Below are 24,695 nucleotides of genomic sequence, written 5' to 3' on the forward strand. Positions count from 1 at the left end.
ACCGATCGCACCACAAATCGCAGAAAATCGTTCGGGTAAAACGATAGTATACGCAATGAGGACCACGGATTTCGTGTTCGTGCACAAGCCTACGAACCGAATTGTACGCCGAATGCACCGCGAAGATTATTATTATTTTTAGTGTAACGCATCGCGCGCGGTGATCGAAAGGGAAATCGGTTCGGTCGATTTGACTACCGCGCCTTGTACAGGGTCGATGTTACGTCTCGTCTCGTAACAAAACAATGCGACGAGGAAAGAAAATGGGAAAATCTTCGACGGCGGGCGTGCGGTCGGAATTACGTATGGACAGTCACGGATCTAGAAATGAAAAAAAATGGGGGGGCTAAAAAAGCGAGTTATTGCCATAACTCGTTGCGTGTGGTGATTTGTACGAAATCTTACTTACGTCTAATTTTTTAAATATTTTAAGTACCCACGTCCGATATGGTTCAACCTAATGTCTAAGGGGGGGAAGGGACCAGCCCACATATCCTCCTCCTTTGTATCCACGCCTGCGTATAGATTTACACCAGAATTCACATTAGTACACGATGTCATCGCTGCGCGATCGTTCGCGAAAGCACAAAAACAAAAACGAATGCATTCTTTCGACGTCGATAAAACTACGAGACACGAGCACGATCGGAGCACGTTATTGTGTTCGTACAACGTATACGTTGTTAGGAGATATATTACCTATACCGGCACGCGAACCCGAAAACTTTGAGTTCAACACACCTGGCCGTTCGACAGCTAAGCTCGCGAGGTCCGGTCGGAGTGTTAAAATTTTTCATTCCGCGCGTACGCGTACATTACGCGCACGTGGTTGACGAATTATTTTAGCAATTATACGTTCGCTGCACGTATTTCATGCGCGCTCAGCGTCTGTCGATGAAACGACATCGGCCCCGGAAAAATAATTAAAGATCAAACGTTTTGGTACGGGTCGGATTTACGAATCGGATTTTAAATTTCGTTCGCAGGAAGGCACGATAGGCGAACACTTGGTGGTGAAACCCATTCCTTCCGTGTACAGGAGACACGTTCAGTCCTCTCCCGACGACGAGATGTTCATGGACCAGGAGGTTCGGGACGGCGACGACGAGGTGTCCAGACGGGGGTTCCCGCTGAAATCCGAAAAGTTCGTGGCCCATCACAAGCACGTCGTGTACAGGCGGAATCCCGAAACGGACCGGAACGCGGGAGATTACGGTAATGCGTCGCGAAGTTCGTTTACGGGGTAATATAACTGGCCCGGTATCAAAACTCTGTTGGTTTCTGTCCCGCAGCACTAATGGAACCGGATTCGTTGCCAAAGAGCAGACGGAAAAGATCGATCAGCAAGAGGGAAGCGCCGTACGCCATCTACCCGGAAATAATGGTCATCGTGGACTACGACGGTTATAGGTAATAACGTGCATAATAAATAACACGAATCTCGTAAATTATAAAACGTGTAATGTAGGGAGTAACAACTGTTTTCGCGCTTTTTAACAATAAATTATTTTGAATGCGTATAAAGGTTACACGGAGGAGACAACGTACAGATAAAAAGATACTTCGTGTCCTTCTGGAACGGCGTGGATCTCAGATACAGGCTGCTCAAGGGTCCGAAAATACGCATAAGCATCGCCGGCATTATAATATCAAGGGTAAATTATAAAATACTTTAAACATAATTTAACAATATTTTCAACATAATTTCGTGCAAGAGTACTCGACGTACGGTGCGACTCACAAGCTTGGCATACCGACGCTCTCGTCCGTCTCGATTCCGATTTCGTCGAAAAGAGCTTTTTTCGACTTCGGACAGTTTTCCAGTATCGAGTCCAGTATTTCCGTGCACATACGTTTACGTTTCCTGTATTCCTTGGTTATTTTCTCGTAATCCTTCTTCACCGTTTCTCTTTCTTTTTCCGGCACGTTGCCACTTTGTCCCGACAACTGATCCAACTGCGATCTAAGTCCGGAGACGATTTCTTCCATTTCGGCCACCTTGCGTTTCGCCTCTTCGATGCTGCAAGTGCCCTGAATGGCTTTCACTTCGATTTCCGATTGCTTATACTTGCGTTCGACTTCGCGTAGAGCCTGGTTAGTTTTCATCAACTCTTCGTCGATCGCCTGGATTTCCTTTTGATCTTCCGCAGTCGATTCCGGCTGCACGACACAGTAAATTTTCTGCTTGCCGTTCAACTTCATAAAGACCTGGTTCTCCTTCACCAACTGATCCAGAGCCTTGTCCACGGCCGATTTCCCGATACCCTGCCGTTGTACACCCGCGAACACGTCGTTGCCAGTGAACGGTCTGTTGGCCGTCGACATGAACTTGTAAACGATTTGCTTGTCGCTCGAACCCATGATAGCTGAAACGAGAAAATCGACGGCGCACAATATTATATCATAACAATCGGTGTACGGTTTTCAGGCGAGGGACGCCACACCGTATTTGGAGAGAAACAGGGTCGGTAGAGATGCTATCGACTCTGCGGCAGCACTCACGGACATGGGAAAGTACCTGTTCAAAGAACGAAGACTACCTGTGTACGATATCGCCGTGGCCGTCACCAAGTAAGTCGCTGATTCCTGACAACGGTATAAATACTGAAAAACAAACAAAACAGAAACAATTAATTGATTTTTTTTTTTTTTTATAAATATCTTGAGTATATATCTATTTAGTATGGCACAAAATGTTTTTGTGTGATATTACAAATAAACATGTAACGGGTCATTATAATCGGCAACGAATGCATTTAGGTACGACATGTGCAGACGTCGAAAAGGAGGCCGTTGCACAAAAGGAACGGCTGGTATGTGGTAAATAAGAATAAGAGGGGAAAATGCTTAATAGTTGTGATATGGGAGAATTTGTATATACAAATTTTCAGCCTACAAAAGGCATTACTAAACAACCTTCTTGGTATTTTGGGTTACCGAGTATATAAATAATCATTATTATTTTGGTACCTAACGGGGCTTCTTATAACGTGTGTAGATGTAGATCATTAATACTCTATTTATATACATATTATATAAAAACTGACATGGTATTATCATATTCTACGTAACCGTTTTAAACCACGTTGGCGAACCGAGTGAAACGTTATGTCCAGATGAGGAATTCGTCACGGATTAAATACCATAAAATGTTTCATTTTCAGATTAGACATGTGCAGGCGACAATACCCACACGATACATGCAACAGGGGTACCGCAGGTATGTCCCCGAAAAGCCAAATCATTTATCAGAGCACTTGTAATTTGTTCGGCCCCGAGATATCATTTCATTTACCTTTCCAAAAATTGCACTTACAATTAAATACTGTAAAATTGTTTATTTTTGTTTGGCAAACAAAGGTCACCACAATCTTGGTTCATTCACTATCTGGCACTGAAATTCTGAAATTACCGGGACATTTTATACTTAAGGTCACCATTATCTTCTTTTACACTGTTTTAAATATTACATACATTATACAATAGCAGCATTGAAAATCATCGCGAATCTTTAATATAATTGCTATCAGCTAATCGAAATGATTTTTATCGTTTCGAGAAAGAATGACACATACACACGCGCACACGCACACACGCATACACACACACACACACACACACACACACACAAACACATTCAGTTCACACGCAAACGTGACATGTGGTAATACTGCTGCGAAACGAGTTAGCTAATGGTGTACGCAAAGCTTTCTTTATGGTGATTTGTTTCCTAAATGAAAAAATTTACATTAATTTTTTGCATGTCTCTCTAACAAATTGTACGAGTGTATATAACATACATATTATATTTATATTTTTAACTTAATCAGCTGCGCTGGACCGGAGTACAAGGTAAAACGATTTAACAACGTTACACGCTTTCCACTTAAATGTGTTCGTATAACAATAGTATAGTGTATTATTATGTATTAAATTTGTATTTATTATACATAATAATAACAATAATAATAATAATATGTTAATAATTGCACTTCGATAATAGCGATGAGGCGTGGCCATCCGTTCGCGTCGGTATCAGCTATCTACGTACACCTATGTGTATAATAATATATTGTAATTATATATAACAAATAACATCGCTCGGGCAAAAGTGGTGCTGTTTTCACTCGCTTTATGGGCCGGGTAAAATATCAAAATTCAAACGTTTCCCTCGAGTATTCGCTGGTTTTTAATCGCCGTCTTGTGTGTACGCGTGTAGGATTCGCATACGTCGGTGGAGCGTGCGTGGTGAACAAACGTCTTGAGAAAGTCAACAGCGTCGCCATCATAGAGGACACGGGCGGATTTTCGGGCATCATCGTAGCCGCGCACGAAGTCGGTCACCTGTGAGTACACATATACTGATCGATAATATTCTGAACGGTTCGAGCACGACGACCACGACGGACGGACTATGTACCTATATATTCCTGGTGGTCGTCTTCGATCCGTGACAGAAATAATAAATAATTTCTTTTTTAAATATTTTTTTTTCCACCCGTTCTCGTTTCAGGTTGGGCGCGGTGCACGACGGTTCGCCACCGCCGACTTACCTGGGCGGACCGGGCGCGGAGAAATGTCGCTGGGAGGACGGGTACATCATGAGCGATCTGCGGCACACCGAGAAGGGTTTCCGATGGTCGCCGTGCAGCGTGTCATCTTTCCATCATTTCTTAAAGTTTGTACAAACGGATGATAGTAATATGCTTCTCGCGCGGGCGACCGGTCGAACGAACCGTGTCCATACACACGTCGCACGCGCATTTATCTGGGTGCAAGGGGTAGGATTATTCTTCCGGTTCGGTATATCGATACAGCGCGTAGAACCATGACGATGTCAACGTGTTCCCGTCAGACGTTCAAGACATTCCGAGAGGGAGGAGAAGGGGGGGTCTTGGAAAACTGATGCACGAGAGGCAAAGTATCCACAGTGAGTTTACACCACCGTCGGTCCTTGATATTCCACAAATCGTATTCGAAGTGCATAAAAATAATCGTCTTAAAACCTCGAGCAAAAGGCCGTGTTGTCTTGACATAACTGTACGTCTAGTCTTGTACGACCCGGCTCACCGGCACGAGTTGCAACAGCGTACGTCGTTTCGCTACTGGGCACATGTGTTACGGTTCGAGTTGGCAATTCCATTGTTGCGCTACGCAAAGCGCTCGGACGGATTGAACAAAGTATCCGATACAATATTAGTATGTACGGGACACAACCCGTTTACTGAAATAAGTATAAAAATATTTTTCTCGATATAAAAAGAACATGATTCGTGAACTTTGAGCCAGTCGGTTGTAAGTATCGAGAAATAAAGCTGTAGAGTGAAACTTGAATGAGAATGATATTAATGATTTTTTTTTCATTACAATTTATAACTGCAGTCGAATATCGATGGGTACGGTTGATAGAAAAAAATTATTTTATGACGTCAATGTCCGGTCACGCGGATAAACTATACACGACTCTGTCGTGTCTTTCAATGTTAATTACTCAATAATTTCCAACAAATCCGTTTAATGTCATCAAAAATACTTCTTGAATTATTGTTGTGAACAAAACGACATCAAAGTTTTAAGTGCATTTACCATATATCAATACTATATTTATGTTGTGGTAATTATTCTTCAGACTAGTTTATTACGGGTCACATGCCTGCTGTGACTTGACACTTAAGGATCCGTTACAATATAATATTATTTATATGTTATAACGTTGAACGAGTAAATGTGTATACTGTTATTACGAGTTTAATATTATTTATAAACATATTCAATCCACTTATTTCTGTTGTATCAACTTTAATATCAGTTTACTGTTAAATAAACCAGAATAAAGCAGAACATGAAGGGTAGAATACGATTGCGTATGAAATTTTATGCAACGTTGTCAAATTTACGAATTTTACTGTATTATATATATATATATATATATATATATATATATATATATGTAATACAGTAATAATATAATGTATATATAATATATTTCTGTAACAATTCATAAAAAAAAAAAATAATAAGAAAATAATAAATAAAATGAGAATAACTAAGTAAAAGCAAAGTAATTAATAAAAAATAAAATCTTATTTTAATGGAATTAATGTTAGTTAATTATTTGAAAATACTTTAATTTGTAATACCCCGACATCTATAACCTACTACTTATACTGAAACGCGGAAAATACCGTACAATATAACGGAAATAACGATATTTTGTTGTATCTGATATATTTGATATCATTAACAAAAAACATAGGTAATAAAATCGATAAAACACAAAGTATTTATTAACTTTTTCAAGTTCACTTGTATAGGCATCTGGTATACACCAATAACGGTATAAAAACTGGCATCAATGCTTAAAACTTCGCACGCAATCGTGTAGTTAAAAATCAGGGAATTGTACGGAATCGTGTAGCATAAAAAGGTATCTCCGATAACGAACGTACGCAATCGTGTTTTACCCAACATGAATTCCTTGCTGTAAAATAGTACTTTTGGAACAAGCGTCGTACGAAATGCATGATAACTATCTCCTTGAGCCGTTTAACGTAAATACATATTACAATACAAATTGTTGTTGTTTTACCCTTTGCAGCGGTGACACAGCTACTTGTCTGTTCAATTCGCCGCACGAAGATGAGTCTTTGCCGAGGATGTTGCCGGGAAAACTATTGACTCTGGACGCTCAGTGCCGGAAGGACCGAGGGACTAGCGCTTGTTTCGTGAGTTATTAACCGAACCTAACGTGACGAAAAAAAATAACGATTTCTTTTTTCTTCCCTCGCAGAAAGACGACAGGGTGTGCGCTCAGTTGTTCTGCTTCGACGCGGGATCGGGCTATTGCGTCGCTTACAGACCCGCAGCCGAAGGGTCGCCTTGCGGAGACGGACAAGTGAGTACCACAGTCAAAAGGCGTTGGGTTAAACGCACCAACAGATTCGTCCCGAAGGGGGTCTTAAGGGAGGGTCTCCCCCCCCCAACAACAAAAACACCAGTCGGCAGTCGGACTAGTTTCATTATAGCCTAGAAGGACCTAATTTTACTTACGAAAAACAAATATTATACATTTCGTAATACAGTGTATACACGAATAAAATTTAAAGAACTACTTATTATACAATATAAAATATTATTTTATTTATAATTAAATTGTCAATTTTAAGAATGTGCGACACTGACACATATATACATGTTAAAAAGTAAAAATACAACTACATATAGTTAATTATAATTAATGTATGTAGTATACTACATACATTGAGTAAAAAATTGTAGTCGGCATTTTTCATATTATTCACCCCTTGATTTTCATCTTCGGGACGGCCTTTTTGCACCAACAGCATAATATCATGCGTCGTAGCAACGCGTTACAAAGGATTTTATGTAAACGATGGTCGTGATTTATCTTTCAGCACTGCACCAACGGCAAGTGCATAACGGAACACGAGAACATAATACCGGATTTCTCGCAAAACACTCCGGCCTACCTGCGCCGGTCCGGGGACGAGGGCGAAGCGACTCAAGACTGGCCTCAGTATTTGTCTCCTAACGTGACGACACAAAGGTAAAAATTAACCCGTCGCATACCAACCAACGCGGTAGGTATAATACGTCGGCATGACGCCGAACGGTGTCCGATCGTCTTTGGGTACGCACATACCACGGCACCGCCTACACCGGGCATCGGTTTACCCGTATATAAGCGCACGCCGAATGCACAGTGTACGGTAGATCGACGGACGATCCAACGGGCGACGCTTGGGCCGAGACAAGCATTCTTCGGTTTCCTTTTCGTTTTCCACCCACCCGAAGGGCTTTGTTCAATCCGACTAAGTACCAACTCGCGGAAAGCTACGTTGAGCGGTGTCACAAGAAACAATGTTTAAACGCGATCAAACGTGATACCACACGATAAATTTCAACCCGACGACGATGAACACGTTTCAAAGTTCGAATGAATTCGACTTCGCTAAAGCTTCCGCGGCCGATTAGACAAGGCCGATAACAAGTTGGTGCGATTAGGAATGCGATCCGCCCAGGCGTCGCCGGTGCATACACGTGTCATCTTACGCGTTTCAAAGATGCGGTGCGTTTTCGGACCGACAGCCCCGACCTCCACCGAAAACACGTGCCCGTCGGTTGAGACGCGTCTGATTTTACGTCATGTCCGTTCACTTTTTGTAAATATAGTAGGCACTATTATAATTTGTATTAAGAATGAAAAGAGATTACTCGTGGGCGTTGAAATGTGTCGCCGAAAAACAGCAATACTTAAGTGATACAAGCATCAACGTATTTTCTTATTCATCACCATCTCTCCTGACCCTCCATCTACGAACGTATCGATTTCACACACGACAAATCACGCTAAACCTTCTATTCTTCTGTCTTCGCCTCCTATCCTTAATCTTCACGACCGCTTATTCTCTTCTTCCTCGTACCCCACCGTTCGAACAGTCTCAATCTGTGATCTCCTGTTGACCTGCTTGATGTTACTTCCCAGAAACACGGTGCACACCTAGTCTTCTACGTAGACACTCCACACATCTTGACACATCTTTCCGTCTCCGTTTTGTTTCGTCACGTGAACCTGAAATCTCCAGTTCGGTCTTCACGTCGTATCACGTTTATTTCGCATGATTGGTCCAATCAAACCAAACGGTGAAACCTATCGTCAACGCGACTCAGTACACGATCCCTCGTCTCACGTCAAAACCGTTCCTGCGCTCGTTCGTACACGTACAATACACATTGCGCCAGTTGAGTAGTGGATCACTAAATGTTACTGAATTTGACGGCGTTTTAGGTCCGTGTGGAATGACTACTGGAGGACGACCCAGAAGTCGATCGCCACCACCAATACACGTAATAACCACCCCCGACTAAACTCGTACGCGTTACCACTGAACCCTTATCAACAACCGGCACCGCCGCAGGTGACCACTACCACCGAGACATATAACGACGCACGACACTCGTACAAACTTCAACTGGAACAGCTGCAATTGCAGCAACACCAACTTAAACAACAACTACTCGGTAACAACAATAACAACAACAACAACAACAACAACAACCAAAACGAAGACCCACTGGCACTTTTGCTTAAAAACAAATACTATCACACGGGGCCGCAAGAGTTGAAAACAGTCGGTCGACCACATTTGTTGTCCAACAACAACAACAACAATAACGGTCCACACGGTGAGTACTACCGCGGGTTCGAACGCCCGTCTTAAACACGCATAAATCATGTGCATATTCGGTCATCGAGGTTCAACACCACTTCATTGTCTTTACCACTATATGTACTAAAGCGACGGCTGCGCATAAATATAATATGAACTAAATGCGGACAAAAACGCATTCCACGTGGACCGCCGTATACCATCATGCGAACACACGCGACGTGCCCATAACAATAATAACAACAATGTAAAAATGTAATCTCGGTATATTGTAACCATAACATTGCTCTAATCGCACACCTGTACATTCATACACATTTTACCGTTTACCATTGAATCGCGATCGCACAACATAACATACTAATGTAAGACACGCGCGCCAATAACCGTATAATGTCGGAAAGAAAAATAACCGCATGTTTGGCAAAAAAATATTAAAAAAATACAAAACACAACATTTAACGCGCGCTTTTACGTCATACGCGCATAGTTTTTGATTTTCTGTTGCAAAATCATCGCTGTAACATAACGCGTGTACATATTTTTTATCCTAACAGCTCCGCGTCGTATCGCGAAACGCACTAATACACCTGCTGCGTACCGGCGCAACCACTTCTGCTACAGCTGCTGCTGCCGGTACGACCGCTTTAATCACCATTAACCAAGTGCTGCACCGCCTAACATGAGCATATCGCGGGCGTCCGGGTTATGACGCTCCCGGTACCACGATTTTTAATTTTTCGAAGAGCCGAACGGGCTGCGAATAAAATTATACCATTAAAAAAAAAAATAATAATAATAATAATAATATTTCAAAAAAAACCGTTACGCTACAGTTTGTTCCGACTTGGGGGAAACCGCTAATCACGATCCGTTCGCGATAATAGTCCCACGAGCATACGAACACTGTTTTTACGACACACGGGACTATTAATAACTTGCTTGATCGTAATATTTTAAAAAAACTTGCTAGTTGTTCTTCCGAAATTGTTATCGTATCAACCTGTCCATTGTCGTTACCATGACGATCTCGATATCATCTCGTTTCGTTTTCCGTAAACGTGTTGAAAATCATGAGGTTAACGAGTGGCAAACATTTGCGGAGCGACGAACTTCCGCAAAATAATAAAACAAAAGCTGTTCGCGCGAAAATTCAAACGAATGTCCGTGTAGTGTCCTCGTGAGTGGCGGGAAGAATGAAAAAAAAAAAAGAACACGGTTCGATTAGCTGGGAGATATCACGACGGGTACACACACTCGAGGAGACTCGGCGGGATAAGACTTACTGATTAGCGTTTATACGGTCACGGTTTGGGCAGGGCGGGGGGGGGGAAGAAAAGCGAAAACGTGCACTGGACGCTCGCGGTATACACCCCACATAATTGCATGCTCGGACCCGGTAGATGATGTTCACGTGGTGACGTTGTGTCGTGTTCGCAGCTGACGAGTGCGTGGACAAAGCCGGAGCCGTGGACATGCTGGGAGCCGTTTCCTGTTACGATTACCTGACCAGGTACGGCGCGGCGCAGTGCTCGAACCCGTACATCCGGGAGAACTGTTGCGCCGCGGTCAAGTACGTGTGCCACGGAGCGGCTTCGGCCGCGGGCGGTTTGCCGTCACCGCTGCAGTTGCAGTACGGCTGAATCGTCGCAGCCCGATCACGAGCAAAGCTGATCGGTCGTCCTGGTCGTTCGCACAACCACAACCACCACCACCACCACCACCACCACCGCGCACACCACCCCAACGCTCGAAAACACGGCTCTATCCGACGGATAAACGATATGATTAATATACCTACCTAACACATATAATTTACGATTTAAAAAACAAAAAAAAAAAAAATAAAAAATAATAATATACAATACAATCTCTGTGAGATTAATCTATTATTATTATTATTATTATTATTATAATTATTATTTATGCCTCGTTATGTATGTGTACTCGTTAGACAATCGATTTATTGTACTCTTTAAGGGATGAACAAACATTTTTTTTAACAAAAATCACTGCTTCATTGTTGTTGTATATGTATATACGTAGAGTACGCAAGCAATGTACCTCCTACCAATATAATGTTACGTGTGTACACATTTTTCAAAACATACTCAAATCTATATCATTTTGTGTATATGTGAATTTTTTTTTTTTATTATTATTTATTATGGTTGCACTCGACAAAGAAACCAATTTGTAAAACCATTGTCCAAGAATAATATATCGATTTAAATATTTTACATTGTGATAAGCTTGTACATTACGTTTTCGTGTTTTGGAATCTTTTTTTATCCGATTAGATTGTTCCTTGAAAACTCTAGGATAAAACTGGACTAAAAAAGATTTTGAAACCACGACAATTATGTGATTCAAAATTATATTTTTGTTTATTGTATTATTAATTACAATTAATTAGGTAAATGCAAAATCTGCCTATAATATTATATATTTAACTGATTAAGGCGTTGTTTAGTTTAATTATTAAGTAACAAAAATGTACATACAAAAATATATGACAAATAAGATAAATGTGTATTTAAGTTTTTATTTAGTTAAGAATGTTTTTATACAAATGATACAAATATAGAAATTAAATACTAAAATAAGTCCACACCACCAAAAATTAAAACCTTTCCACAATTATAACAACATAATATGGAAAATTATTGACTAAGAACTTTAACACAATCCTGGAGGAACGAATTGAAGAAAATATTCAAAACAACTTCTGTAGCCGTATTGATAGCAATGGCTATCAATCATTTGCATTGCTGTTTTTTATTAATTCATTAGGTAAAATATTTTGCTCTTGTTGTGTATTGTTTTGAAGTGATGTTTGTAGTGCTTCAGCATTTTCTCCAGGATTGTTTACTCGTTTTTTGTAGTCCAAACAATAACTTGTCTTGCACCAAGTCTGACAACCATCGCCAAACTACAAAAATAATTATGATAATTAACTATACATCTTTGATATATTAATAATAATTATTAATAAACTGAAAAAAAAACCATGATAAAAACCAAAATAATGGAAAAATTGGAAAAATGAAATAATATCAATTAAAGAATAAATAAATAAATTAATTAATTAATTTTTATTTTCTATATTAAGCTTTAGTTTCAAATCCTATAACATTAACTCACTTTTTTATTTTATTTCTAATACATTTCCTATGATAATAACTATAAATATAGTAACAGTGAACAACAAATAGTTTTATTTTTAATTTCAATATGAACCGATAATCAATAAGTTTTAACTATTTCATTGAAACACTATAAATTATAATTAATCAAATTCCGAATTCAACACTATATTATTCTTAAAATAATTCAGCAAAATTGAATTTTATTAAAAAATGTGTAAGTATGTAAAACGATTCTCTCAGTATAATGCATAATTAATATTTAACATTTAATAATTTAATTTTTAATTCTAGTATAACATTTAATTTTATAAAGTTAAAATATAATTTATCACTATTGGTTGAAATTAAACTAATTTTAGCTCATATATCAAATTTTAATATAATTAATTATTGCTCCAAGTACAAAGTGTACATTTGTTTAATTTCATATTCACCAATTATGAGTCATGATTATGTTAATAATCAACAACAATGTTGTAAAACATAATCTATCAAAATCTGAGTTATCTAACCAATCAAGCATTAAAGAAATCAAATATTTTCAATTACTATACCTAAAAAACCTATCTCATCGTAGATGAGGAAATTTTCAAAATGATAAATACAGAGTATGGAAAACAAATCAGTAAACCCTATGCACTCATAATTTGCCATAATATAAATTTCCTCTTATTAATTGAAAAGTGTCTCCTATTATTTTTTCATATCAAATTTTTGTTATATGTTTATTAAAAAAATGTGAAAAGTGTACATTTGTTCCACTTTCATTCATTTCTATTAATTCAATATAGTGATAAAAAATCTTTATTTTTCTGATAGCCAAAACAGTATGTTATATAATTTTGAGGACAAAGTTAAAAATTTTATTTAAAATAATGATATTATTTGACATTTAAATAACATTTTTTTTTTTTTTTGCATTAGCCTAAAAGTTGCTAACAAAAATAATATTCATAATGAATAACATACAAGCATATAAAAATCAACTGGAACTCCTACACAAGAAATAAATTCTACCATGATGCCTTATAATTAGCATATGCTATATAATAACCAGTCATTATATAATAATTTCTTATAATTTTCAGAAATTAGGGATATAACAAACATCACATAAAAGTTTAAAATATTCATTCATTTCAGCAAAGTGTATTCTAAGCAGAAGCATGCACCCACTCAGTTTCAACAAAGGTTGCACATTAATTGAACTCATAAATTCTTAATATGCACATATAATATTCACTCCAATCTTCTTCAACAAAATCTATCTGCTATCTAAAAACTATCTGTAACATGCAGGGCTGACCCAAACAAAAATAATGCACAAGGTAAAATCAAATTTTGCCGCCTCTAAAAAAAAATTGAACTCTTATTTTAACTTAGCCCCTCCCCCTATTTTCTATTGGAAATTGCGCAAGTGATTGAGCTGTTATATTTATATTTTTGGAATAGTTGAAAACACCCAGCGTAGTCCGTAATATAAAGTAATATAATAACTTTAGACAATATTATTTTACTATATAGATAAGTGGTTTTCACGAATCAATTAATTTAAATGTTTACACCGATAGAATTAGAAAAAATATATGAGTTAATTTTGATTTGATTTAATAGTTTATAACTTAAAAACTGCCAAACCAATGAAAAATGAAAAATTATAATAATTTTCAAAACCCTGAAATTCAAATAACATTTGATGTTAATTGAAAAAATTTAATTAATTAAACATTCAAATTTTAAAAATTTAAATGTACAAATTATAGTGTTAAATAAATTATATATATATTTTTTCAACATAACAAGTAAAAAAAAAAAAAACACAAATATAAATATATTAACTTAAGTATCATATATTAAAATATGATCTGAGACATTGCAATTTTATATTATACCTATGGATATAAATAAGAAAATAAAAGCATTAAATAAATCAAATCAATTAATATAAGTATTTTTCAATATTATTTTCCAAGCCTCAAAACTATTACACAGCCTGTTACTTATTTGCAGTGTTATAATCTTGTTTTAGGTTTTAGTAAAATACATAATCTTAAATCTCAATACTATTCTTAACAAGCAAGTTATTATATATCTATTAAGTAAAGTGTTATTAAGTTTTAATAGTATACATATCTATTATATCTTACATAATTATTGGTATATTATATAATTCATTCAAATAAATATAGTTTTTAATAGAGAAACAAAGCACTTTGGTACAATTTAATTAAACCTGTATAGAATAACAAAACATTACAAAATAATAATGATGATATTTCTTCCACTATCTTTCATGGTAAAAAGGTAAACAGTTTTCTAAATTTTCTTTAATTATATTTATAAGGTATCTTACATTTGTAAAATAATTATATCATTTTAAATTTTTTTTGTTGATAGTGCAACATTTTAAAATTAATCATACTCCCTAAATAATCGTTTACTAATTACGAAAATTCTGCAAATTGATAATATTTAGATAAAATTAAAAGAATTAAAATTGATAAATATTTTGTAATAAGTTTAATCTAATTTCTTATGAGTAATGACTAAATATAGCAATACAATTTCTATTTGAATAATTTATTTATACAAATATTTATCTAAAGATAAAATAAATTTAAATTAAACAATAAATTCTAACTTCAAAATGCAAGTGGTTTAAAAAAATGTATTATTTAAATATGAAAATATTGATGTTATCATTGAAAAATATTATGGTCTTGAATACAGGGTTAATAAAAATTTAAATTAATATTCATAAAAATAAAAACATAGTTTATCATTTTATTCAAAATAGAAATCAAATATAATAATATATAATAAGGCAACAAAAATAATATTACCATTTAATTTAATACTCATATTGAATTTACCTTAAAATTGATAAAATGCCTGCTGGCATAACTTTTCCAGTGTTAATAAATCGAATTCCCATTATTCCTCCTAAAACTGCACTTGTACCTAATGATAGTGCCAAGTTATTGGGGTTTTTTGTGGTTTGATATGCACCATATCCAAGTAATGATCCAAATACTAAGCCAGCTGATAAACTCGGAATACTAGCTATAAGTAAAATACTGTTTTATTTTTAGCATAAATTATTCAAGTATACAGAATACAGTAGAACTAAAAAAAAAAACCTGTAGATATTATAACGTAATATACCGAATGATATTTTACAGCCAGATTTATAATTATCAAAGTTCAACTATACTCAGAGATTATATTATTATGATATACAAATGAGTACATCATACCTGCTTTTGCATAACCGATGATACCTCCTGCAGCTACTGTTGCAGCATACGCAAATCCGATATAATCGACAGTCATTGTAAACAGTGGGTACTCGTGTACCTAGTGAATTAAATCTTGTTAAATTTCTAATTGATGTCAGATGATAACCAAGTGGATGTAGCGTAACAGGTTCTTAAATAGTTTTACTTCATACATTCACTATTATCCTTACTCGTTATTCCGTGTGCTATTAATCTTATCAATAAAAAAAATCGTATTAATTGTCGTTATTAATTAATTGGTTTTTTTGTGTGGCGCACTTACCAACACAATGCGGATTCCATCTTATAAAAAACTAAAAATGATAAATAGTATCCATAATAAATGATAAATGATGACGTGATTAGACGGACCTACGGTATTTGACCTTGAAATTGATAACGCACAATATATTCGTATATAGGACAAGTAGGTAATCATTAATTTCTTATTCAAATTGATTATGTCGTGCATGTCTAACCTACACTCTACAAGAATCAAATCGTACTTTTTGCTCAACTTTCCATTTACAAAATTTAGTTATTAATATATATATATATATATATACACATATATACATAAGTTAATTATTTTATATTATAATATTTTACACAGTTGACAGAGAATTACCATGCCATACAATATTCCTAAAACTGTTTCAAAAATATATATTCACACTGGCAATGTGTTAAACACTAATGAGTTGACACAAAAAGCTGGTCAAAATGCAACTGAAGAGGTAAGACATTTTTAAATATTTTATCAGAGTCAACACTCTGTTTTCGAAGAAATAATATGTATAAGCATGGAATTTATTTTCTTTGATACTAACTTTAGGTAGTTGAATGTTTGAATATATGCTTGTCAAAGTGTCCATCATCATTTGCATTACATGAAAAAACTATACATTTAAAATGTGAAGAATGTTACAATAATGACAATGAAGAAGAGTATTTAGCACTCAAAACAAGTGTTAAAATATTTTTAACCACAAATGAAGTGGATGTCTTAAATGATTCATTAAAAACCCGTAACACATAAATTTGTTATCTACTTATACTTTATACTTAAGAACATTCTTGTTTTAGTTTTTAAAGAATTAAATGAAGAGGTAATTGATTCAGTGATTTTAACATTAAATCACGGTAAAGATACTAAATTAGCTGATTTGTTAACTCTATGGACTGTGCTTGAAGGATATGTTAACAAAAAAAAAATTACACGTATAGGAGTGAGTGACATTGCCACAGATTTATTCATTGCTCTCTACAATAACTCAATTGTAAGTTTATTTTATTTGATATTGATAATGTATTGTTAGATAAATAAATGTTATTATTTCTATATAAAAATCATGGATTAATTGTTTAACCTTAGATCAAGCCAACAATTATTCAAATAAATTTGAATTCTTGTTGTGTTGTACCAGAAGCTCTACAAGAATTCACTAAAGATAATGAAATTCAGCTGTTAACACACAATGATTCAAAAGGTATGCACATTCAGTTTATATATATATATATATATATATATATATTGTATAATAACGCTGTGTTTGTTAAATTCCTTTATTGCTATATAACATAATAAGAATTAAAAAATAATTTTATACGAATTAAAGCATTCATATTTTTATCCAAAGTATATTTTTTAACTAAATACACAAAATTATATATTAGTATGCAAGTTTGAGTTATTATTACTCTACAAATATAGAAATGTAGATTTAATCTAATATGTTAAACATTGCCTAATTTTCCTTGAAAGTATATTTTGTCTAAAATTATTTCATCATTATTTTACACTTCTTGAATTATAAAATATACAAAATATCTAATTGCCAATTATAATTATCAATTTTTAAAATAATTTTATCATGCTTCACCTATAATTTTATATTAATCATATTATATACATATTTATTTATACATGCATTTTATTTTTTAGAAATTTTACCCCAATCTTGCTTGGCTGAAGTTTTTGGAGAACAAACTGAACTAAAACAAAAAGTACCAAAACTTGAATGGATGATAAGATATTTAACACATGTTAAATGTAGAGGAGTATTAGCAAGTAAAGGGTATGTTGTGTGTCTTAAAAGATAGAATAAATGTACAAGATGGTAAATCATACAATATATACAACTTTTTTCTTTTTTAATTTTTTAATAAAAAGAATATATTTTATATTTTTTCTTCGGACAAACTAAATTATTTTATTTATTCTTTTATTTTTGTAAAGAAGGCATTTTAAGTTTGAATATAATTATTTGTAACTTTGTGAAATAAGTGATGGTTATATACTTAGGTAAATTATGTAATTATTAAACAATTGTTAATATTTAAATGGTTATATTAAATAATAAATATATTTTATACACAATAAAATATGTAATATACATTTTAATAAGAAATGTTAGTTATTGAAAAACTATAAAAATTTTCTTTCAAAATTAAGATTTTGTTAAAATATTTTAAGGTTATAAGTGTTTAAAAACTTTCATTTAATTTCTCCAGTAATTAAAATAAAGAATAATAATAAATAATTTAAAAATATAACAGATTTCACTGTAATTGAATAATTAAACAAAATAAAATTTTAGTAGGTTAATTACTTAAATTCAAACTATTTCTTAAAGTTACATATAAAATATATTTTATTCGAATAACTGAAGAATGCCTTCATTAACTTTTGAATGTTTAACTAATTTATAATATTGCTGTTATATTCACAAAAGCATACCTATGTGATAAATGTTTTTATTGATAGTGTTGGCACTATGTATACTTCTTGGTCAATAATATATTAAAACATTTTGTTTAACCTTAATTTTATATTGAACAATGTAACACATTCAATTTTTGTATTTGACTAATGATTACATTATACCTGTGTGCATTTAATGCTACAAAATGCATATATAAATAATTGATAAATTAATAAAAAACATTATTAATACAATTAACATTAAAAAATATGCTTAATAGCGTGTTAATTTAATATCCACAGTAAAATATATGAAACATAATTAATACCCATATGAATTTGTTAAAACTAACATTATAGTTTATAGAATTTTAGATATAGTATTACTAACTATACTTATACGTGATTATTTTATTAATAAAACTAAGATTATTACACACATACTTATTTTAATTAATTTGACCTAGTAGTTTACAAAAAAAAAATTTAAAAAATAAAAATGTTAGGATTAAGTACTTTTTACACATAAAGTATTTTATATTAAATTATGCTCTAAAAATAATTTCAATTTTTTCGACAACAGTTATTAAAGTATAAACATTAAATAAACACTTACAATATATATATCTATATTATCTAAAATAATTAAAACAGGCATGACTTTATGAAAAACTTAATAATACACAGCATGCCCAAGGCCAATAGTTTTCAAATAATAAGTATTCATTTTAGACTAAAAAGAAGTTAAAACTAATAATGTTAGTGTAAATAAATCAGCAAATATAGTATCTATAATACCTAAATAAAGGTGGTCCGAACCGTGGCCTTCAAAGCCTTTTATTTTGGCCCTCCACCATAGAAAACTTATATTAAAAAAAAGTCACAATAATATTATAACAAAATCATTATATGATTGTATCCTTTTAATATTGTTTACTATAAAACGTAGGTATACATGCAATGAGTAACGTCCAAAACCATCATTAACTTTGGCTTACTACATACATATGTAGGTATAGTATTTTTATAACAGCTACAGCGAACCCGATTTTTTGTGGTGGGAAATCATGTAAGTCATTATTAATATTATTATAATCATTATTAGGTAACGATTATTGATTGCAGGTTTTACTGGATAATAATATTTATTTATTTTTTGGTGACATCGCTTAGTGTTTTTAAGAAAGTAGAAAATTGGCGTGGCAACTACCTAAGGTTGGACCACCCTAACCTAAATCATTGATTGCTATTTGTTATTACATAATATCAAAGAACATTTCAACAATTTATCACGTATCGTTGAATTAACCTAACCTATATATGAACTGATCAGAGAAATACATTTTTTTAGTAGTATAATATCCACTGTGTCGAATTCAAGCACCTGATCAAATTAAGCCTTGCAACAACTATTTAAAATTACTATAAATTTAATAAATTATTTTATTTTCAATGTAACATCTATAGTATGATAAAAAAGCATCAGGCCTTGCTTCACCCTAAGGACCTGCTCTGAATATCCGGGACTATTAAATAAAAACAAAAGTTTTATAAATCTTCACAATGTAAATAATATTAAGATGGGCTTATTCATGTTATAAATTGATTAAGTATGTGGCATTTGACATATTTTAACAGACAAAATAACATGATCATATGCACACAATTATATATTGTCTCAATCGTGAGTTTTCCGTTTAAAAACATTAAACAAATGTTACATAATATGAGCAGACTACACTTTGAATATAGGTAAGTCATGAGTACTTACTTAAGATGTCTTGCGTGTTTATTCCACTTTATATTTTATTGTATAGAACACCCTCGATATCGTGAAATATATTGTTCAGATGAAGTACAGTAATCACTTGAGATGAGAAACGTTCAACACCACCAAACACTTTCGATCGAGAAAAAAAAATGTAACGCTTTGAATCTTTAACGACAGACTGGAAAATAATCAAATTGGTTTTATCAAAATTATTATACGAAAACCGGGTATTATCAAAAATTCTTATTTTTGGCGCGATAAGTAAAAAACATTGGCGGTTGCCATGTTTCACCGTTCAAGGCTGATAATAACGATGGATAAGAAAATTTTTTTTATATTTCAAAATAATTATTCAAACTTTACATATAAATGGCTAGAAAGTTGATTTCGTTAATTATTCAAGATTTTAATCGATTTTTCAATTAATTATTTCATGACAGTAAACGGCATATTTCACAAACATTCTTTGTGCCAATGTTGCCAAAACTAAACATACGGTTGATTAACCTCAACAACAATGTATTTACGATTATTCATACATTTTTTAGGAATTATAATGATTATCACAGTTTCCTTTTCGGCTTGAGCTTTTGTCCTTTTTTTTTTTTTTTTCATAATTGTTGTATATTCTTTTCTTTCTTCATTATTATAAATATGCATTATGAGTAACTTCAAATTGTATATCTTTTGTTCGTCTCCTGTTTGCTACGACTAATTTTGTTTAACAAGTTCTTAACGATGATCGAAAACCGAACAAACCTAAGCGTCCCATAAGACAATAAACCAAAGACGAGTGATTTATTAATTGGTCAAGTCGTGTAACAAAGGTAACTCCGAGAAGATATTTAGCGTTAAGCCGCGCTTATTTCCATGATAAGACTTGAGAATTGTGTATACTTTTTTGATCATAACTAGGAATCATTTTTTTTTTCTGTTAAAATATTACCGTTCAAGTTATATTTTTTCTATTTTATTTAAGATTACAGACGTCCTTCTTGTGTATCTATTATTTTGTGACATCAAACATATAATACTATAGAGATCATTTGTTTGATGTGTATATGCATTAATTTTCAGACCTCATATGTCTATTATATTTTACATTGTTGCTCTGCACTTCTTTAGATATAAATATTATGCAAATCATGTAGGTAGTTTTACATTTCATTGATTATATACCAACTAACATATTAAGTACTTTTTTATTTATATCACTGTTCTCAAACTGACTTCTGAATTAATATTATTCAACAATTATTTTCTAAAACTTTTTTTTTTATAAACTTTTAGCAATATGGATGAGCTTGAAAGTGAAGATAGTTTAGATGGTACGTTAGTCATCGACGAACCAAATTATGATAATAACATAATTGAAATATCAGATGACACAGACTCAGATGCAGATGTGGAAGTTGTTGAACTAGATGATAGCACTAATTTTATTCCTTCTTTATTAAATTCTTCAAGTTCATTAAGTAAACCTAAAACCGCTTGTAAAGTTTGTTCTAAAATTTTTCTCTCTAATAATGACTTACTTAATCATATCAGAAAGTTTAAAGGAAAAATAGGAAATTGTAAAGTTGGTACAAATATTATGTACTCCAAAAGGAAAAATACTGAAGATCTCCAACCTGAACACTTACTAAGAAAAAATCTAGGTAAACCACCAAAAAACAGTAATATAATAGAACCAACAGTTCCTGTAGCTATTCCCCTTAATATTTCATTTTGTCCTTCATTGATACCAATTAACAACAAGCCTACCCCACCTCCTAGTAATAGTTTACCATCTCTGCGCCAAATACTAGTTGACGAAATAGAACCAGAATATACATGTACAACTTGTGGTCAAACATTTCGTCATAATATTGGACTGTTATGTCATTTAGATTCTGAACATAATGATGCAACCATTAATCAAGTCAAGAATAAAAAAAAAAAATTATCAACTAAATTGGTTGAAAAGAAAACTGTTTCAAGTGAAAATAAACTAACAGAAAACAATGAGCCAATATCAAATACCGTTGATTTAACTTTAGTACCAAATTTTAAGAAAGAGAGTTTATGGAATAGAATTAAATCATATGTGTATAGTGCTAACAAGAACCAAGTATTTTGTGTTTTATGCAAATTAGAGTTTAAGAGTACTAAAAAGGCCTTAGCTCATGTCGAAGATAAGCATATTATGGATAAGATACAGTGTGGTTATTGTAATATGAAATTTGTGTATGAATTAAAACTGCGAAGTCATATGGCGAGAAGACATAAAGTAATTGGAGTTTATAAATGTGATAAATGTTCTAAGATGATTAATAAAGAAGAATGTGAATCACATTCTAAAAAATGTAAAGGAATAGCAAACCCAGTTAACATCAAAACTGAAGATACAAATTTAAAAGCTTAAAACTATTATTCTGGTAAGTGTACGGGTATCATCTATTAACTATACTAAAATAAATAGTACTCTTAGTTTATAACATTAAACATAAATATTGCCATAATACCTATTTAAAGAAGTATAATATTACATAAACTACTAACCTCAAAAACTGATGTAAGAAATCATTACTATTTATTTATAATAATTACCATCATTTTGTTATTTATTATGTGTAAATGTACATCTGAAAACAAATAACCTTTTTACATTTAGCATTTACACATGTACAAATCTAATTATAAGAATTAATTATAAGTCTGTATTAATTCTTAGTATTGTTTTCAGGTAAATATGAACTAGTCCAATTAATTTAACAATAATATAGTAATAGGTTAAACAAGTTAATGCCAAATATGTAGTTGTATAAATAGTGTTTTATTTTAAATATTTGATAAAAAAAAAAAAAAAAAACATTACAAAAATTCTGTTATTAAATATTCAATATCCCTTTCGATGAGATAGCTTATGTCAGTGGTGTGCAAACTGGGAGTCATCAAATTTTATCAGGGGTAGCCTATGTGGTTTGACACCAAAAGAAAAAGTTATATATTGTGTACAATAATTTCCTTAACCTTATATTAAGTTATTAGATTTTATAAAACTCAAATTTTTTGGATTAATTCGATTAAAGAAATATTTAAATTTCTTAAAATTAACAATTTAATAATTTATACTAATTAAATGTTTGAGTAAATTAAGTAATTATATATTATACATTTACATAATGTTGGTAGGAAGAGAGGGGGTCAAGTTTGTTCAAACGAAATTAATTAATTTTAGGATCATGGATCATAAAAGGTTGTGCACTGCTGGCTTACATTATTAATTCTTTTTTTCTGAAGGTGTTTAATCTATGCATATAATAACATTTAATACAATTTAATTCTAAAAAGAGCTCATACATATTTGTTATAATAATTTTAAGATAAATCTTCAATTAAAATATTTAAATCTGAACTTTTAGAATTATACAACAGCAATTAATTAATTTTAGATCAATTATTTGTTTAAAATTGAACCAAATTATAAACTAATTAAGTGTATTAGTGTTTTTTAAATATTATTTTTTTTATAAATACAAAAAAAAATTAGTTATATGGATACTCCTCTTTTTAAATTCATCATGCAATACACTCAAAAAAATATTCTTAACTAGACTGCTGAATAAATTAAAATGATGGGAACAATTTGTTATTACAACTTTATTGGTTTTGGTATAAACTTAATAATTTCATATACTTATGTTTAAACAATAATTATTACAGTTTAATATAAGTGTTATTAGTTTTAATGTTAAATATTTATAATAATAAAAATATTTAGTTATTAGAACTTGTGGGTAATATTAATTTAGTGCTCAATTGTTCATCGTGTTAGAAATCTCAAAACTTAAAATATATTTTTTTTATTGAAAGAATAAAAAACATATATTATAATGGAGTAGTCTGGTTGTGTTTCATGGATCCATAAATATAATTTTTAAATTTGAAAAAAATTATTAACTTTTCAATCAATAAATATTAATAATTTGATTAATATATTCAAATTAAATGGCTCTTTATTTATTTTTGTTTCTTAAAAAGTGTATTAAAATGTTGTTAAAATCTTATGTTGTGTTCTACTGTTTTACTTAAAAGTGTTAATAATATTTATTTTTATGTTCCTTATAATATGTTCATTTATAATTTTCTAAAAATATTTTATGGAATTATATATTGCCTATATAAAAAATAAATTTAAGATTTAAATTATAAATTAAAAAATAGTTTGTATTTTTCATACAATTAATTGATAATAAATTAGTATTTATTTATCAATCCCATAAGTGTAGACTTATCTTGCTGATAATTAAAATAAAATAATCTTGTTAATTGGTCAATCAAGGCCTTTATTTTTAGTAAAACCTGTTTTTATAATGATATTTAAATGTTTGTATTCTAAATATTTGAATTGAATCACTTTTTACATTTAAAATTAAGTAATTTAAAAGTATTTTATTGTTTGAATAATAGTAGTTAGTAATTGAGATATTGGTTCAATATTAATAATTATATTTTTTATTTTATAATATTAATAGTTTGAGTAGGTAGGTACCTATTTTAAACCGTTAATAATGGTATTTATGTATAATTTATTATTCTGCCATTTTTAATTTATAGTAA

General features: G+C 32.1%; 4 protein-coding genes across 11 annotated transcripts in view; 3 read left to right on the top strand and 1 right to left on the bottom strand.

Annotated features, from left to right (window-relative positions):
* LOC112693813 (A disintegrin and metalloproteinase with thrombospondin motifs 1) overlaps positions 1–11,619 on the top strand; it is a 53,804-nt gene extending 42,185 nt beyond the window's left edge. Inside the window, exons 6-17 of one of the 2 annotated variants that reach the window (XM_025569046.1) lie at positions 987–1,215; positions 1,293–1,410; positions 1,526–1,655; positions 2,429–2,571; positions 2,761–2,813; positions 4,220–4,346; positions 4,514–4,678; positions 6,599–6,725; positions 6,791–6,895; positions 7,416–7,567; positions 8,810–9,207; positions 10,632–11,619. In XM_025569046.1, coding sequence (XP_025424831.1) covers positions 987–1,215; positions 1,293–1,410; positions 1,526–1,655; positions 2,429–2,571; positions 2,761–2,813; positions 4,220–4,346; positions 4,514–4,678; positions 6,599–6,725; positions 6,791–6,895; positions 7,416–7,567; positions 8,810–9,207; positions 10,632–10,834 — 1,950 coding nt within the window. In that variant the 3' untranslated portion in view covers positions 10,835–11,619. Of the gene's footprint in view, positions 1–986; positions 1,216–1,292; positions 1,411–1,525; positions 1,656–2,428; positions 2,572–2,760; positions 2,814–3,164; positions 3,221–4,219; positions 4,347–4,513; positions 4,679–6,598; positions 6,726–6,790; positions 6,896–7,415; positions 7,568–8,809; positions 9,208–10,631 lie in introns of both variants that reach the window. The other variant, XM_025569045.1, reaches the window with a different exon arrangement.
* Positions 1,662–20,554, bottom strand: LOC112693816 (transmembrane protein 14C). Of its 6 annotated transcripts, none has more exons than XM_025569056.1 (4): positions 20,094–20,282; positions 15,598–15,697; positions 15,214–15,403; positions 11,781–12,123 (listed from the first exon to the last, which is right to left on the bottom strand). In XM_025569056.1, exons 2-4 carry the CDS (start codon positions 15,671–15,673, stop codon positions 12,060–12,062), a joined length of 330 nt encoding a protein of 109 aa, XP_025424841.1. In that variant the 5' UTR covers positions 15,674–15,697; positions 20,094–20,282; the 3' UTR covers positions 11,781–12,059. The 6 variants fall into 6 exon arrangements, with proteins under 6 accessions (XP_025424836.1, XP_025424835.1, XP_025424841.1 ...); XM_025569053.1 differs by having other exon boundaries at positions 15,598–15,832; positions 20,094–20,281; XM_025569052.1 differs by lacking the exon at positions 20,094–20,282 and adding an exon at positions 15,902–15,991 and having other exon boundaries at positions 15,598–15,832.
* Positions 15,954–17,757, top strand: LOC112693815 (glutamate--cysteine ligase regulatory subunit). Of its 2 annotated transcripts, none has more exons than XM_025569049.1 (6): positions 15,954–16,045; positions 16,232–16,355; positions 16,454–16,646; positions 16,705–16,898; positions 16,994–17,108; positions 17,564–17,757. In XM_025569049.1, the coding sequence occupies exons 2-6, from the start codon at positions 16,248–16,250 to the stop codon at positions 17,719–17,721; spliced, it is 768 nt and encodes a 255-aa protein (XP_025424834.1). In that variant the 5' UTR covers positions 15,954–16,045; positions 16,232–16,247; the 3' UTR covers positions 17,722–17,757. The 2 variants fall into 2 exon arrangements, with proteins under 2 accessions (XP_025424834.1, XP_025424833.1); XM_025569048.1 differs by having other exon boundaries at positions 15,960–16,049.
* Positions 20,555–20,691: 137 nt separating the features above from the next.
* Positions 20,692–22,972, top strand: LOC112693814. The gene is made up of 2 exons (XM_025569047.1): positions 20,692–20,920; positions 21,384–22,972. The coding sequence occupies exon 2, from the start codon at positions 21,388–21,390 to the stop codon at positions 22,495–22,497; it is 1,110 nt and encodes a 369-aa protein (XP_025424832.1). The 5' UTR covers positions 20,692–20,920; positions 21,384–21,387; the 3' UTR covers positions 22,498–22,972.
* Positions 22,973–24,695: the final 1,723 nt, after the last annotated feature.

This window comes from Sipha flava, unplaced genomic scaffold (genome assembly GCF_003268045.1).
Source record: "Sipha flava isolate LNK unplaced genomic scaffold, YSA_version1 118_pilon_pilon, whole genome shotgun sequence".
Taxonomy (NCBI): Eukaryota; Metazoa; Arthropoda; class Insecta; order Hemiptera; family Aphididae; genus Sipha; species Sipha flava.